This window comes from Sturnira hondurensis, unplaced genomic scaffold (genome assembly GCF_014824575.4).
Source record: "Sturnira hondurensis isolate 20B ecotype Veracruz unplaced genomic scaffold, ASM1482457v3 Scaffold0021971, whole genome shotgun sequence".
Classification (NCBI taxonomy): domain Eukaryota; kingdom Metazoa; phylum Chordata; class Mammalia; order Chiroptera; family Phyllostomidae; genus Sturnira; species Sturnira hondurensis.
Genome location: NW_028094602.1, coordinates 728690 through 746957, shown reverse-complemented (window position 1 = coordinate 746957; position 18268 = coordinate 728690). Strand labels below are relative to the sequence as shown.

At 40.4% G+C, this 18268-nt stretch overlaps 1 protein-coding gene across 5 annotated transcripts in view; it reads left to right on the top strand.

The window, feature by feature from the left end:
• The first annotated feature begins 233 nt into the window (after positions 1 to 233).
• TXNRD3 (thioredoxin reductase 3) overlaps positions 234 to 18268 on the top strand; it is an 85530-nt gene continuing 67495 nt past the window's right edge. For 4 of the 5 annotated variants that reach the window (XM_037034031.1, XM_037034029.1, XM_037034030.1 and 1 more), the window contains exon 1: positions 621 to 876. In XM_037034031.1, the coding sequence (XP_036889926.1) occupies positions 721 to 876 (156 nt within the window). In that variant the 5' untranslated portion in view covers positions 621 to 720. Of the gene's footprint in view, positions 348 to 620; positions 877 to 18268 lie in introns of those variants that run through there. The other variant, XM_037034032.1, reaches the window with a different exon arrangement.

The window sequence follows — 18268 nt, the reverse complement described above, 5'->3', positions numbered from 1 at the left end:
GAATAAATAATTCTGAGTTACAGTTTAGCTTGTTTTCTTAAAATTTAATTTACATTTTACTTTAAATTAGCGTGACCTTATACTAGAAAAGTATCTCTCTCTTCGTACTTCTATGTGTTTAATGCTTGTAGAGATATCTGGAATGATGGTCATGACACATCAAAAATATTTTTTACTAGAGTTTGGGGTGATTGTTATGTATTACAAGGCGTGTGAAGTCCTCCACAGAGGGCATCTCTGGTTGGCATCGCAGACGCTGGGTTGTTCCGAGGTGTGCTCACAAAGTCGCAATAACGAGGGTTTGCAGCACGAAGGTAAGCGGGTTTGCACCCAACCATTCCGGAAAAGTAAGTGACTCCAGCGCCACAGCCTATTCTTGTGAGCTGGGGGTGAGGAGGCACCACGTGACAAAGCAGCGCGCGGGGGGCGGGGGGCGCGGGTCAGCGGCGGGGGGAGGGGGGGCGGGGCGAGTGGTGGTCGGAGGATTTGCAGCAGGTGGGGATCGTGGGCGGTGTTTTGAGGTTTCTCCTTCCAAACTCAGCCTTGGGCGCTCCGTTGGAGTTGGAGTATCGGCCTTTCGTTCCAGTCCAGGTCCCACCCAGCCGGGAGGGACTTTAAGGCCCGGACGCTGCCGCCGTGGTCACGGACACTGACGTCGACGGGGCGGGTGAAGGTGGGCGCTGTCCTCAACCGCCGCCTGGACGTGTCCAGGGCGTGCCCATGTCGCTGCCCGTGCGCCGGGGCCGCCTGTCTTCCCCTGGAACCAGTCACCAGTCCTCCGAGGCCCGCGAGAAGCTACGGCGCCGTCTCCTGGGCCTCATCGAGGGCAACCGAGTGATGATTTTCAGCAAGAGCTACTGTCCGCACTGCACGCGGGTACGCGGGGCCGGCTGGGGAAATGCAGTGAGAGCCTAGGGAGACCCGGTCTTCGGGATCCCAGGCTGGTCCTCCCTTCTGAGACCCCGGACCGCCCACTGGAGCGAACGCTCACGCGAGGCCCAACTACCGCTCGGGGGGCCGGGACCCGGAACCCGTTTTCCGGGGTGGTATACCCGAGGCCTGGATCACAACCTCTTGCTTTGCTCCTTTGGCTCCGTGGGTGAGGCGGCCACGTGGGACGGCCTCCCGAAACTACCGCGACCGCCTAGACTCCGCAGAAATGTTCTAGGACCGTGGCCGGTGGGGTTGACCGCTAATCCTTTTCCTCCTGGTTGTTAGTTTGATGTTGGTTACTTATCAAGTGTTTATCTAGAAGAATAAAAGATATTTCTAAAAACTTTTGGCCTGATAAGAGTAGTGCAAGGAGAGGCCAGGACTTGGGAGTACTAGATGGAGCTTGAGACAGATTCAGCTTCCTAACTGCTTCACCTTGACCAGGTTACAGAACTCAGCGGAGATTTGGTTTCCCCATTTTGTAAAATGAATGCGAGGAAGGGTGTGAAGATGGCACGAGGTGATGTAATTTCAGCTATGCTTCATAATTCTTTAACTTTGGGGACTAACTGGGAATCCAGCATTTTTATGGACAGATTTGTTCTGATGTTTAAAATAACTCACTTAGAAATGAACCTTTGGAAGATAACCCCATCTGAGTAATAGAGACTTTTAATATTTTTAAAAGTACTTATTAGAAAGCTGAAATGGAATATGAAAGACATAAACTATTGGGTAGTTTAATGAACTTATAGGCTATGTTTTCAAATTTATTTTTAAGTACTCGTTGCCTTACATATTGTTTCATAAAACTTGCATATACATCTTAAAGAATAAAGAAACAAAGTAGTACTCTGGAAGACTTCTTAGATATCTCATCCCGATTACATTTTCCTCTCCCCCCTTAGCGTGACCCACTATCCAAAATTTCTTGCTTTTCTTTGCATTTTTACCAAATACACATATATTCCTGAAAATATTTTGTTTCTTTTGGCTTGTTTTGGTACTTTATCTAAGTAGAATAATACCATAGTTTATTGATTCTGGTGTTTCTAGTATTTTGCTCTTAAAAACAACACAGCTGTGCCTGTTCTTACACATATCTTTCAGTGCATATGTAAGACTTTAGAGTAGTTATCTTGCAGCTGAATTGCTTGCCATAAAGGATACATGATTTCTATCTTAACCGGTGATGATGCCAAACTGTTTTTCCAAGTGGTTATACCAGTTACTCTCCCACTAGCTGTGGGTATCACTTCTGCTTTGCTTCATATTCTTGTCAACAGTTGATATATTTAATTATTGCCTGCATAATGGTAATTATGAAATGGTGTTTTGTTGTGGCTTTAAATTTACGTTTCCTAATGAAGTTGAACACCTTTTCATGTGTTTATGGATCATTTGCTTCTATGGATCTTAGAAGTTTCACTTCTATGAAACTTTCAGGCCTTTTGCTTTGTTCTCAGTTTGTTTTATTTTTGTACCGATTTGTAGGTATTCTTTATATTTTGGATATAATATAGGATGTTATATTGCAATAATATTATATTACAATGTATAATAATAATAATAATAATATAAGGATTCTATCCTATAATCCTTTGGTTATATGTATTGGGAAGTCTCCCAGATTTTTTTCCCTACTCTTTATGGGATCTTTTGGTTAACTGAAGTTTGCAAGTTTAATGTAGTTGTATTACTGGAGAAACCTTGGTTCTTCTCGCTGATGTAGTAAAGAATTACAGGTCAGCAAGCCTATTAGCCTGCAAGCAAAGTTTATTAGTAAATGGGAGAGCAAAAGCAAGGGTGGCAGCACCCAGGTGGCCAGAGGCTGGTTGGCCAGAAAGGGGTGGCCAGGGGCCCCCACTGTGTGACAGTGTTACGGGAAAGACTCAGACCAAACACTAGAGGAAGAGAAGTGGAACCTTTATTATGCATGCAGACCCAGAGGAGGGAGTCTCCAAATTCTGGGCCCCGATCAGCAGGGAGCAATTACTTACATAGGGTGAGGGGCAGTCTGTCACTTAGATCGTTACTTCTGGCTGAAAAGTAAGAAGCAGCTTACAGAAGCAAGAATCAAAATGTTATCTCTAGCACACAGGGGCAATTGTTATCTCTGGTGGGCAGAGGCAAGCAAGAAGCAAATGAAAAAAACAGGCCATAAACAAGTCATTCCTGGGTATTGTGCTATGTTTTAAAATAACTGCCAATTTCCTCTAACAACAAGAGAGCCAAAAGCCAAGAGAAGAGCAGGAGTCCTTTGTTCTGAGGACTCACATAGTTGGCAGGATAGAGTGAGAGAGTTACATGTTGATTGACAGGTTAAGGTGATACCAGCTTTCTGTGGGACTGTGACCCCCTAAACATAGGTATTGGTGGGGTCTGTTAGCCCCGAATCCTTATCTTGCTTCAGACTGTTTGCTCCTTTTGTACAGGAGGTAGGCAGTTAACCAAACTTGTTTATGGGCTTTTTTTTTGGGGGGGGGGCACTGTAGACTGCCACACCTTCTCCTTTCTAGGCGTTGGGATGAATACACAGACAGTGTCAGGATTTGCCTTTTACCAGCTAGTAGGGGTGAAACACATAGACTTTCAGTGGCTTCTCTGCTGCACTATCATAGTTTACTTGTGTTATTCAGAATGCCTGGCAGCCTCATTAGACCAGGCTCAGAATTCCTGGGTAAATAGGTAAGAAAAATCCACCTTTGCTTTTAGCCTTCTGAATTAAGTTCTTTGTTAGATTTCAGTGGTGAAGGCCCAGCCTTTATTTCCCCTCTGGCCCTTCATTCTTAGCTGCTACCTGATTTTGGTAGGTGTTGCTTGGCAACCAGGACACAATAGTCTCTGGCCAGCAACAGTAGCCCAGTCTCATATGCTGTGTCCTGTAACAGTTGAATCTATCATTCTTTTCCTTTAAGGTTTGTGCTTTTTGTGTCTTATTTTAAGAATAAGACTGTGTCTACTCTGAGGTCATTAAGATAACTCATTGGTTTTAGTTCTTGAAATTTTAGAGTATGTTTTTTGCACTCACTTTCTTTATTCTGCCTGGACTTGATGCTGACAGTGAGTGGGGAGCCATTTCATTTTTTTCCTTAAGACTTATTGGTTATCTCTGCTTCATTTATTGGAGAGTCCATGTTTTCTATGTTAATTTGAATGGTCTCACATATGCATTGGTCTGTTTCCAGGCTCTGTCTCCTATCTATTTTTAATGTTTATTATTTTTTAAATTTATTTTATTTTGATTTAATCTTTATTGTATTTTTTCCATTACCTTATACATCCCTCTTCCCCAAAATCTCCACACTGTTGTCCATGTCCATGAATCCTTTTTCCTTTTTGCTCAATCCCTTCACCCCCTCACCTTTCTGCCTCCATGAGCTGTCATCTGGGTCTCCATCTATGAGTCTGTCCCATTTTCCTTGTTAGTTCAGTTTGTTCACATCTGAGTGAAATCACATGGTATTTGTCTTTCTCTGACTGGCTTATCTCACTTAGCATAATGTTCTCCAGGTCCATCCATATTGTCCTAAAGGGTACATTTTTTTTTCTTTTTTTACAGCCAAGTAGTATCCCATTGTGTAAATGTCTCGTAGTTGTTTTATCCACTCATCAGCTAATGGACACTTGGGCTGCTTCTATACCTTGGTGATTGTAAATAATGCTGCAATGAATATAAAGGTGCTTATGTTCTTTTGAGTTAGTGCTTTGGGTTCCTTTGGATATATTCTCAGAAGTGGGATCACTGGGTCAAAAGGCCCATCCATTTTTAAGTTTTTGAGGTATCTACATACTGCTTTCCACAGTGGCTGCACCAGTCTGCATTCCCACCAAAAGAGCAAAAAGGGTTCCCCTTTCTCCACATCCTTGGCAGCACTTGTTTGTTGATTTATTGATGATAGCCATTCTGACAGGTATCTCATTGTGGTTTTAATTTGTAGTTCTCTGATTAATAGTGACATCGAGCATCTTTTTATGTGTCTTATTAGTCATCTGTATGTCCTCTTTGGAGAGGTGTGTATTCAGGACTTTTGCCCATTTTTTAAAATTGGGTTGTTTGTTTTTTTGGTGTTGAGTTTTGTAAGTTTTGTAAAAATGTAAACTTCCATTGGCCAGCTGCTTTACTATTTTAATCATGTAAAGTTTTGTAGCATTAGCACATTTACATTGTTTTGCAACCATCACCACAGAACTTTTTTCATGTTCCCCAGGTGAGGCTTTATATCCATCAAACAGTATTTCCTCATTCCCACTCCTCAAGCTCCTGGAAGCCTCCATCCTACTATCTGGCTCTTTGAATTTGACAACTCTAGTTGCTGCATATAAGTGGAATCATGTGATATTTGTCCATTCATGTAAGACTTATTTCATGAGCATAATGCCCTCCACATTCATCCATTTTGGCTTTTATGAATAGTGCTGCTATGAACATGGGTGTACAGATATCTGTTTGAGTCTCTTTTTTAAAAAAGATTTTATTTATCTTTAGAGGGGAAGGGAAGGAGAGAGGGAGAGAGATATCAATATATGGTTGCCTCTCATGTGTCCCCTGCTGGGAACTGGCTTGCAACCCAGGCATGTGCCCTGACTGGGAATCGAACTGCGATTGTCTGGTTTGCAGGCCCACGCTCAATCCACTGAGCTACACCAGCCACGGCTCTCTTTTTGATTCTTTTAGATATATGCCCAGAGATGGAATTGCTAGATTATATGATATTTCTATTTTTAATTTTTTGAGGAAACCACGATACTGCTTTCCATAGTAGCTGCATCCTTTTTCATTCCCACCAACAGTGCACAAAAGGTGCACTGTTGGTTTTTCCAGATCTTTCCACATCCTTGTCAACATTTTTTCTTTTTTTGTTGCTTTTTGATAATAGTTATCCTAAATGGGTAGTGATATCCCTGTGGTTTTGATTTGCATTTCCCTAAAGGCTAGTGATGTTGAATATCTTTTCATGTCCCTATTTGCCATTTGTGAATGGCCAATATCTTCTTTAGAGAAATGTCATTTTAGGTGCTTTGCCAGTTTTTTAAATTTTTTTGTCTAGTTGTAGGAGTTCTCTTTATATATTCTAGATATGAATCCCTTACCAAGCATGTGGATTACAGATATTCTCTCCAATTCTGGGGGTTGCCTTTTTACTCAATGGATAGTTGGCTTTGGTGCACAGAAGTTTTTAATTTTCATGAGGTCCAATTTGTCTGTGTTTTCTATTTTTAATTATATTTCTGAGTGTTCTATTACAATTGTCCCAAATTTTCCCCCTTTGCACTCTCCACCCAGCACCCCTCACTCCCTCAGGCAATCCTCACATAATTGTTCATGTGCATGGGTCATGTGTATAAATTCTTTGGTTATTCTGTTCCCTATATTGTACTTTAAATCTGATGGCTATTCTATAACTACCTATTTATACTCCTTAATCCCCTCATCTCTTCACCCATTCCCCTACACCATCCTCCCATCGGCAACCATCAAAACGCTATCTGTATCCGTGATTCTGTCTCTGTTTTTCTTATTTGCTTAGTTTTTTTAGATTAAATTGTTGATATATATTTCTTGCCATTTTATTGTTCATAGTTTTGATCTTCTTTTTCTTAAATAGGTCCTGCCCCTTTTCTTTTAAAGATTTTACTTATTTTTAGAGACAGGGGAAGGGAAGGAGAAAGAGAGGGAGACAAACATCAATGTGTAGTTGCCTCTCATGACCATGCCACAGGGGTCTGACTTGCAACCCAGGCATGTGCCTTGACTGGGAACTGAACCAGTGACCTTTGGTTCTCAGGCCTGTGCTCAGTCCACTGAGCTACACCAGCCAGGGCTTAAATAGGTCCCTTTAACATTTTGTATAATAATGGTTTGGTAATGATGAACTCCTTTAATTTTTTCTTGCTGGAGAAGCTCTTCATCTGCTCTTTGAATTCAATTATAAATGATATCATTGCTAGGTAGAGCAATGTTGGCTGTAGGTTCCTGCTTTTCATGACATGGAATATTTCTTGCCCATCCCTTCTAGCCCACAAAGTTAGTTTTGAGAAATTAGCTGACAGTCTTATGGGAACTCCCCTGTAGGTAACTACAGTAACTGCTTTTCTCTTGCTGCTTTTAAGATTCTCTTTTTATCTTTAACCTTTCAGATTTTAATTATGATGTGTCTTGCTAAGGGCATCTTTGGGCTCATCTTCTTTGGGACTGAATTTGTATGTCTATTTCCTTCGTCAAATTAGGAAAGTTTTCTTTCATCATTTTTTCAAATAGATTTCCAATTTCTTGCTTACTCTCTCCTCCTTCTGGCACTCCTATGATGCAAATGTTGGATGTCTTGAAGTTGTCTTAGAGCCTGCTAACACTATCCTCATTTTTTTATTTCTTTTTTCTTCTTCTTGTTCTGATTTTTTTTTTGCTTTCATACATTCCAAATCATTGATTTTGTTCTTGTTCACTTTACTGTTATTCCTCTGTAAATTGTTCTTTATTTCAGTTAATATATCCTTCATTTTTGATTGGATCTTTTTTATGCTGTTCAGGTCCTCCCTAATTTCCTTGAGCATCCTAATAACCAGTGTTTTGAACTCTGCATCTGATAGATTGCTTATCTTCATTTCATCTGATTCACTTCTGGAGTTTTGATTTGTTCTTTTATTTGGGCCATGTTTCTTGGTCTCCTTGTTTTGGCAGCCTCCCTGTGTTTGTTACTTTTTATTTGGTAGAGCTACTATGACACCCTGTCTTGGTAGTGTGGCCTAATGTAGTGGGTGTCCTGTAGGTTCCAGTGGCACAGCCTCCTCTGTCACCCAAGCTGGGTACTTCAGGTGTGCCTTTCATGTGGGCACAGTAGAACTTTCTCTTGTAGTTGAGCCTTAATTCTGTTGGCAGGTCAATGGGAGGGATATACTAAGTGTAGTCAGCTGCAAGGACTGACTGTGACCACTGACCACCAACCTCTGCCTTCTGTGGAGGATCAGCTGTGTTAGGAGAGGTTGATAATGCTCTGACATGGTCTGTAGCTGTCCAGGGGGTTCAAAGGCTCTGGGATTTCCTGGGTGTGCAGGGTATAAATATAGACTGGCTGCTTTCAGTACTGGGCCTGGGGATACTTAGCAAGAAGTATGGGGGCTGGGAGCTTACTGTGGCCAGCTGTTGCTTATTTGATACTGTTCAGAAAATGGAGAAGCATGAGCCAAGACCAGCCATTCATAAGGAAAAGTCATGGTTAACAATTTGGGTGGGTCTGTAAATTGGGTGGGAGGAAGTCTCAGGGGATCTTCAGGGTGGGACAACAGTGTTAGTCAGGTTGATGGAATCTGAGGTGTGGCACCTGCATGCTGGCTCTGTGGATTTGTGGGGGAAAGCCTCAGAAAAGGAAAAATGGCCTCTGTTCGTCTTTCTTTCTAAGGAAAAGCTGTCCCCCAGCTCCTTCCTTGACACCAGACACTTAAGTTCCTCCATATATGCCACTGGTGCCTTTCTAGCTGCTGCCCCAGTGCTGGAGCTCAGAGGGAGTGAGTCTGAGTAAGTTCTTGTGTGGGTTCTATAAGAGGAGCTGCTTGGGACTCTAGTATTGTCTTCGATCAACTCTGTTGTGCTGGTTTTTACAGCCAGTATTTATGGGATCTTATCTTCCTGGCAATGGAACCCTGGGCCGTGGGGCCTCATGTGTGGCTAAGACTCCTTGCTCCTGAGATTTCCCTCCCAAATTTTTATCCACCACACCTGGGTTTGGGACCAACCCATTCTGTGCCTCTGTCCCTCCTATGAGTCTGGATGCATGTGATTTCCTTAATTCTGCAGTTGTCAGACTTCTATTCAATTTGATTTCTAACCATTCTGAATGATGGTTGTTCTATATTTTAGTCATAATTTTGCTGTGGTTGTGTGAGGAAGTGAGCCATGTTTACTTATGCCGCATCTTGACCAGAAGTTCTTTTTTAATTTTCTTGTCTATGTTTTCTTTTGTTACTTGTGCCTTTGGTGTCATACAAGAAATTGCCAAATCCAGTGTTGTAAAGCTTTTGGTCTATGTTTTCTTCTAAGAGACTTAGCTCTTAGTTTCTATCTTTGATCCATTTGAGTTAGTTTTTGTATATTGTGTTAAGTAAGGGTCCAACTTCATTCTTTTGCATGTGGATATCCAGTTTTTTCAGCATGATTTGTTGAAAAGACTCTTCTTTTCCACATTGAGTAGTTTTGGTACCATTGTCAAAAATCATTTGATCTGATGATACATGAAGCTTTCTCTCTGGGCTTTCTGTCTTCTTCTATTGATCTATGTTTATCTTATTGCCAGTACCACACTGTTTTGCTTACTATAGCTTTATAGCAAGTTTTGAAATCAAGCAGTGTGAAACTTCCCCCCTTGCTGGTGTAGCTCAGTGGATTGAGCATGGGCCTGCGAACCAAAGGATCACACTTTGATTCCCAATGAGGGCACATGCTTGGCTTGCAGGCCAGTTCCCAGCAGGGTACCCATGAGAGGCAACCATACATTGTTATTTCTCTCCCTCTCGCCTTCCCTTCTCCTCTAAAAATAAATAAATAAAATGTTTAAAAAAAGAAGTGTGAGACTTCCGACTTTGTTCTTATTTTTTAATATTTTTTGTATAATTGGGTGTTCTCTTGAGATTCCATATGATTTTTAGGATGGCTTTTTCTGTTTCTTAAAAATTTGCTTTTGAGATTTTGAGATTATACTGAATCTATAGATTGCTTTGGGTAGTATTGAGATCTTAAAAGTGTTGAGTCTTCTAATCCATGAACACAGGATTTCATTCCAATTAATGGTGTCTTTTTAATTCTTTCAGGTACATGTTGCAGTTTTCAATATAGACTTCTGTAGTTTTTAGTAAAGAAGACTTAGGTAGTTTTCAGAAGTCTCTGCCTCTTGGGTGTATTCCTAGGAACTCTTCTTGATGCTGTTGTAAATGGAATTCATTTCTGAATTTCTTTTTTTGATTGTTCATTTTTAGTTTATAGGAAAGCACCTGATTTTTGTCTCATTTTTTATTTACAACTTTGCTGAATTTCTTATTAGTTAACAGGGTTTTTTTGTGTATGTTTAACAATTTAAGGTTTTATACATGTAAGATTATATTACCAGTGAACAGAGGTAATTTTTCCAATTTGGATTCATTTTTATCTCTTTATCTTGCTTTGTTTCTCTGGCTGGGACTTCCAGTACTACATTGAGTAGTAATGGCAAATGTGAGCATCCTTGTCTTTTTTCTGATCTTAGAAAAAATGCTTTCATCATCAAGTATGATATTAGCTTTGGGCTTTTAATATATGGCCTTTAGTGTGTTGGGGAGTTTCCTTCTGTTCTTAGATTATTGAATATTTTTATCATGAAAGATGTTGGATTTTTAAAAAATATTTTTCTTCACCTAGTGAGATGACCGTGTATTTTTATTCCTTCTTTCTGTTAATGTGGTATATTACATTGATCTACATCTCTGTTGAACTATCCTTGGGTTTTAGAAATAAATCCCACTTTGTCATGGTGTATAATACTTTTAATATGCTGTTGAAATTGTATTGCTAGTATTTTATTGAGGATTTTTATGTCATATTTATCAGCAGTATTGGTCTGTAGTTTTCTTGTAGTGTTTTTGTTTGGCTTTGGTGTCAGGGTAATGTTGAACTGATGGGAGGAGTTTAGAAGTGTTCCCTGTTTAGTTTTTTGGAAGATTTTGAGGAGGGTTGGGGCTCATTCTTTATATGTTTGGTAAAATTCACCAGTGAAACCATGCGGTCCTGGGCTTTTCTTCTTTGGGAGGATTTTGACTACCGATTCAGTCTCCTTTATTAGTTATATGTCTATTCATATTTTCTACTTATTTATGACTCAGTCTTACTAGGTTGTGTGTTTCTAGGAATTTATACATATCATCTAGATCATCCAATTTGTTAGCATACAGCTGTTCATAATACTCTCTTGTAGTCCTTTTTATTTTTATAAAAACAGTAATGATCCCACTTTCATTTATGACTTTAGTTATTTGAGTCTTCTCTACTTTTCTCCTATGGTGTGTTAATTTTGAAGATCTTTTTCAAGAACCAACTCTAGGTTTTGTTGATTTTCTGTCTTGTTTTTCTATTTTCTCTTTTGTTCATTTCTGCTCTAATCTTTCTTTTATTTCCTTCCTTTTGCTGGCTTTGAGGCTAGTTATATTGTCATTCTTGTTCCTTAAAGTGTAAAGTTAGTTTTTTGACTTAAGATCTTTGTTCTTTTTTAGTATAAGCATTTATAGTGAGAGTACTCACTGTACTCTCATTCTACAGAACAACCATCATTCAGAAGCTCCTGAAATATAGCTGAATAGCAGTCCTAACTATGGATATAAAGAAAAAAACACATTGAACCTGGTAGGAGGGGTAGAAATTCGGAACAGCTGGGTGCCACACTAATGTGTGGCAGTTAAAAATTGGGAGGGTTATCTTTGCTGCAGAGGTCCCCCCTCAGGAGCGAGGGTTCCTAACCCCATACCGGCTTCCCCAGCCCACAGTTCCAGTGCTGGGAAGAGAAGTCTTCACAACATCTGGCTATAAAAACCAGGAGGGAAAATTTATATGGAACCATAAACAACCCCGAACAGCAGCTGCATTTTGAGAAAGAAGAACAAAGTAGGAGGGATCACAATACCTGACATCAAACTGTATTACGAGGCCACTGTAATCAAAACAGCCTGGTATTGGTGTAAAAACAGGCACATAGACCAATGGAACAGAACAGAGAGCCCAGAAATAAACCCAAGTCTCTATGATCAACTAATCTTCTACAAAGGGGGCAGTAACATAAAATGGAGCCTCTTCAACAAATGGTGCTGGGAGAACTGGACAGCTATGTGCAAAAAAAAAATGAAACTTGAGCACCAACTTACACCATACAACAAAACAAATTCAAGGTGGATAAAAGACTTAAACATAGCTGTGACACCATTAAAGTCCTAGAGGAGAACATTGGCAGGAAAATCTCAGATATTTCACGCAGCAACATTTTTACTGATATGTCCCCTAAGCAAGGAATATAAAGGAAAGAATAAACAAATGGGATCTCATCAAAATAAAAAGCTTCTGCACAGCTAAAGAAAACTATTAAGATAAAAAGAGAACCAACTCTTTGGGAAAACATATTTGCCAGTGATACCTCAGACAAAGGTTAAATCCCGAAAATATATAAAGAACTAACTCAACTCCACTCTAAGAAGACAAGCAACCCAGTTAAAAAATGGGCAAAGGACTTGAACAGACACTTCACCAAGGAGGACATACAGAGGATCCAGAGACACATGAAAGAATGTTCAATATCACTAGCTATCAGAGAGATGCAAATTAAAACCACAATGAGATACCACTTTACACTGGTCAGAATGGCCATCATAAACAAAGCAACAAACTACAAATGTTGGAGAGGTTGTGGGGAAAAGGGGACTCTGGTCCACTGTTGGTGGGATTGAAGACTGGTACAACCACTATGGAAAGCAGTATGGAATTTTCTCAGAAAACTAAAAATGGACTTGCCTTTTGACCCAGCAATTCCTCTGCTGGGATTGTATCCTAAGAACCCTGAAACACCAATCCAAAAGAACCTGTGTACACCAATGTTCACTGCAGCACAATTTACAATAGCCAAGAGTTGGAGGCAACCTAAATGCCCATCAGTAAATGAATGGATGAAAAGCTATGGACATTTACACAATGGAATTCTATGCAGCAGAAAGAAAGAAGGAGCTCCTACCCTTTGCAACATCATGGATGGAACTAGAAAGCATTATGCTGAGTGAAATAAGCCAGGCGATGAAAGACAAATACCATATGACCTCAACTTTAACAGGAACCTAAACAACAAAACAAACAAGCAAGCAAAATATGACCAAAGACACTGAAATTCAGAAGAGGCTGACAGGGACCAGAGGGAAGAGGGGAGAGAATTTCAGGGGAAAAGGGGAAGGATTCACAGAAACTAGTATAAAGGACACATGGAGAACAACTAAGGGGGGTGGAAATGGGAGGGAGGTGGGAAGCACGGGGGGGGGTGGGCTGGGGTGGGAGTGGGGGCTGGAAAACTATACTTGAACACTAATTAAATAAAAAAACATTTAAAAAAACAGGAGGGTTTGTGGTTGAGTGAGAAGGAGGGCTTCTGGAAACCCAGGCCTTCCTCTTAAAGGGCCTGCACACAATCTTACTCAGACTTGCTCTGAGCTCCAGTATTGAGGCAGCAACTCAGAAGGCTCCAGGGACATATAGGCAGGAACTGAATAGTCTGGATTGAGGGCAAGGGTTGATGGAGCAGCTTTTTCCTTTATATAGGTGCTTGCACAGGCCTCTGTTCCTTTGTTGAGCTTTCCCCCTATAGAGCCAGTAGGTGGGCACCACATCTGAGTCACTATCAATCAGACTAGTACTGTTCACCTGACCCTTGTGATTCTCTTGAGACTTTATGTCACCTTACATGCAGGCTCACTTGCACCATTTCGAGTGGCTTTTCTGTACAAACAACTTGCCTTGGCTCATGCCGAGCACATACCCTAAATTTCTCAATGGATCACAAACCCCAAACTAGCAGCATCTGGCCTCAGAGTGCCCCATACCTCTTGCTAAGTGACCCCAGGACCAGCACTAGTAGCTATATGAACATATACCTAGGTGGCCATTACATGGAATTTGGGGCCTAGCAATTTTTAGTCATAGGCTCTATGTATGGCCATGAGAAGTTAACAGAATATAAGAGGCAAGAGAATGGAAAGTAAAGACTTGCTGAAATCTCATTCAGGTTAATGATGTAGATACTTTTATTCTTGATGTTGATTAAAAATATACTGTGTTTTGCCATGTATGATGCACGTTTTTGCCCAAATTTTTGAGGGAGAAATAAGCATGCGCATTATACATGTGTAGTACTAACTCCATATCTATATAAATTTTTTATTCTTTTATTTATGCTTATGCATTAAAAATGTAACTCTAGAAACCAATAATGACATCAGTATGCAAAAAGGTACCCTAGAATACAATAATCAGTTTTGTTTCTAAATATCAATAAATAAATAAATAGTTGAATTAAAAAACTATAATGAAAGACTTTTTTCCTGAAAGTTTGAGCCAAAAACTTGGGCATGCATTATACAAGGGAGCACATTACAGGTCAAAATTTGGTATGTTACAGTGATTTAAAATGTATGCATAATCTCCAGATTAGAAATTAAATGTAGGACTTTAAAGTAAAAGAAATTTTTGAAGGGGAGAATGTATAAAGAAACAGCATGAAACTTAGTTTAGACAAAACAACAGCAGAAGAGGCCCAACATAGGAGCCATCTTTTACATATTAGAATAAAGCTGAATAGGTCAGGTTTTCAGGTTAAGTAAAGAGCGAAATTCATTAACATGCTGTTTACAAGACACGCATCTAAAGCCAAAAGATAATTGTTGAAAATGTAAGAATTTTTAAATAGATAGGAAAATTTTTAATAGGTGAGAAAAGAGATCAGGGGTTCTTGTCAAGATGGTGGCTAGGTAAATGTGGTGCTCAGATCCTCCCACAACCACATCAAGATTATAACTAAGCTACAGAACAACTATCATTCAGTAAGGAGGCCTGCTGGAGTCCCAAGTACCTCCTAAAGGGCCTGTACCCCGACTTCCTCGGACTTGCTCACTCTGAGTTCCAGTGCTGGGGCACCAGGGACATACAAGGAGTAATCTTGACATGGGGGCAAGAGCTGCAGGGGCAACTTTCTCCCAGACAGAAGTGCTGGCAGAGGCCATTGTTCCTTTTCTAGGCCCTGCCTTCACTGAGCCACCAGAGGGTGCCATATCTAAGTTTCCATCAACCTGGCTAACACTGTTTATCCTGCCCTGGTGATTCTCTGAGACCCCACCCCATCCAGTTTTGGAGCCTAACCCAAGCCATTTCCAGTGGCTTTTCCATACAAATGGTCTGTCTTGGTTCATGCTTCAGACTTCCCTAAAATAAACATGGCATCTGACCTCAATGTGCCATGTATCTCTCGCCAAGTGCCCCCAGGCCAGGCACTAGCAGCAGGCCTCATTTCACAACTTGGCCTCTCCTGGGCACTTCCAAGCCCAGCACAAGTAGTAGCCATCTGCAGGTAGGCCTCAGGCCAGTTGGCCACAGGCAGGGTGCAGGGGAGGGTCATCTTGGCCTGTACCTCCTGGGAGGCCACAGAGCCAGCACACCAGTGGACAGCTTCAGACCATTTTGAAGCACCACCCAACCTCTTCCACCAGGTACACACTCAATGCTGAGACTCAGCAGGCACCACAGCCCCACTGAAATAAGTCCCACTCTGGCACAGCTGGTCCTCCACAGTGTTTGCAGCTGGTCCTTGAAGCCAGCTGGTGCAGGGGTAAATCCCTCCCACTGAGATGCCAGCAGAATCATGACTCAGCTACAAGAGGTGGGTGCACAGCTCACACAAAGGGAGCATGTGCAGTGCCTAGGTCAGGTGGATGGGGATGCTGTGCCACTTGGCCCCCATGGGGCACCTACTACATGATGTCATTCTACCAAGCCAAGGAGACAGCAGCTCTACCAAATACATAGAAATGAACATAGGGAGACAGCCAAAATGAGGAGGCAAACATGTCCCAAATGAAAGAACAGAACAAAACTTCAGAAGGAGAACTAAACAAAGTGAAGACAATCAATCTACTAGATGCATAGTTCAAAACACTAGTTATAAGGATGGTCAATAAACTTATGGGAAGAGTAGTGGAACTCAGTGAGAACTTCAACAAAGAGGTAGGAAACAAAAAAGAACTAGTCAGAAGTGAAGAATATAATAACTGAAATGAAGAATACATGACATGAAAACACCAGTATTGTAGATGAAGAAGAGGATCAAATCAGAGATTTGGGAGATAAGGAAGCAGAAAATACCCAAATAGTGTAGCACAAAGAAAAAGAATCCAGAATAAGTGAGGATAGTTAAGGAGTCTCTTGGACAACTTTAAATGTACCAATTTTTGCTTTATGGGAGTACCAGAAGGAGAAGAGAGAAAGCAATGAATTGAAAACCTATGCAAAATAGTAATGATGGAAAGCTTCCCTAACTTGATGAAGGAAAGAGATATGCAAGTCCAGGGAGCATGGAGAGTCCCAAAGAAGATGAACCCAAAGAGGCCCTCAGCAAGACACATAATAATTAAAATGCTTAAGTTTAAAGACAAAGAATCTTAAAAGAAGCTAGAGAAAAGCGGTTAGTTACCTGCAAGGGTGCACCCATAAGAGTGTAACCTGATTTCAGGACAGAAATGTTGCAGGCCAGAAGAAATTGGCAAGAAATATTCAAAGTGATGAAAAGCAAGGACTTAAAACCATGATTACTCTACACAGCAAAGCTGTCATTTAGAATTGAAGTACTGAAAAAGAGCTTCCCAGCCACAAAAAAGCTAAAGGAGTTCATCACCAGCAAACCAGTATTACAAGAAATGTTGGTCTTCTTTAAGAAGAAGTTGGAGGTGAGGGTGAGTTGGAGTGGAGGTGTTGGAGGAGGGATAGATATGAATATAAAATGGCAATAAATATATTTTTGCACGTATTTTAAATGTAAATTAATGCTCCAATCAAAAGGCTTATGGTGCTGCATGGATAACAGAAGAAGACCCCTATACATGTTGCCTGCAAGAGACTCACTTCAGATCAGAAGACACACTCTGACTGAGTAAAGGGCTGGAAAAATACATTTCATGGAAATAGGAAAAAACAAATAATTGCTGAGGTAGTAATACTTACACCAGACAAAATAGACTTTAAAACATAAGCTATGTAACAAGAGATAAAGAAGGAGCCAGTGTTTCAACTTCTGGGTATTTATTCAAAGAAACCTAAAACACTAAATTGAAAAGACATACACCTTCATATGTTCATTGCAGTATTATTTACAATAGCCAGTATGTGGAAGCAATTAAGTGTCCATCAGTAGATGAATGGATAAAGAAGAAGTGGTGCATGTATACAATGGAATATTACTCAGCCATAAAAAAGAATGATATCTTACCATCAGTAACAACATGGATGGACCTAGAGGGTATTGTGCTAAGTGACGTGAAGACAAATACTAGATGATTTCACTTATCTATGGAATCTAAAAGACAAAATAAATGGATAAGCAGAACTGAAAGACACATGGATACAGAGAACATTTTGATAGTTTCCAGATGGTAGGCATTTGGGGTCTGGATGAAAAAATATAAGGGACTTAGAAGTATAAATTGGTAGTTACAAAATTGTTATGAGGCTGTAGAATGCAGCATAGGGAATATAGTCAATAAGGTGAGGTCATGGGACCTCACCATCTCCTTTTAGCTAGTCACCTGAATAACTATGAGTGGTAGTAGAAACTATGAGTGGTGTCATATGGGTACTAGATTTATTGGTGTGATCACTCATAAATTCTATAAATGTCTAATCCCTGGGATGTACACCCAAATCTGATATAGTATTGTAGATTAGCTGTAATTGGAAAATAAAAAAGTTTTATTAATGCTGTAAAAAAGTCTTTGGTAAGTCTGAAAACTGTATTTGTTCATGGATGTTTTTGGAGATTTATTTTTGAATGTGCCACATTTTCTGTTTCTTTGTATGCATATGATCTTTTATTGAAGATTAAGCAATATATAAAATAGCTGCTTCTCCCACTCTTAGTTTGCTGGCTTCTTGCTGGGAAGGACTTAACTAATCAGTGCAGAGTGAAGGATCTTCTTAGGTCTTTTCTGGGCATTTGTCCTCTGTGGGCCTGTATTTGAATTTGTCCTGTATCATCCAAATTCTCCTATATACATGGCTGCTTCAAAGAGTGTTAAGTTTTTTAAAAGTGCCCCTCTGCTTTTTTTTTTTTTTGCCAGGGCTGGGTGGATTTAGCTTTGTGTTCCTATGCCTGTAATCTCTTGCCCCCAGGTATCTTCAGATTTGTAGTTTTCTTTTGGTTTTCACAAACCATGCTCACTGCTTTTCATGGCTTCCCCTAACTTGAGAGCCAAGCCCCTTTTGACTGACTGAACTCTGAGTTAGGCATCACAGGGACCAGTCAAGCAGTTTTCAAACAGATTGGAATGTTGCATATTTGGTTTCTATGCTTCCTGGTGAAAGGGAACTGGAGCCTGGGCTGTTGCTTTCCTCTTACTGTGCCATGCAGTACCAGGGAGTGGGTGAGGCAAGGGAAGCTATAAATATCACAAAATCACAAAATTTTTATCATTTCAAATTTGCTATTTTGGTGATTGAGCATATGTTTGGGTGCTGTAGATCTCTGACCACTTTACAGAGTTTTTATTAAGTTATTTTACTTTGAGGCCATTGATTTTCTTG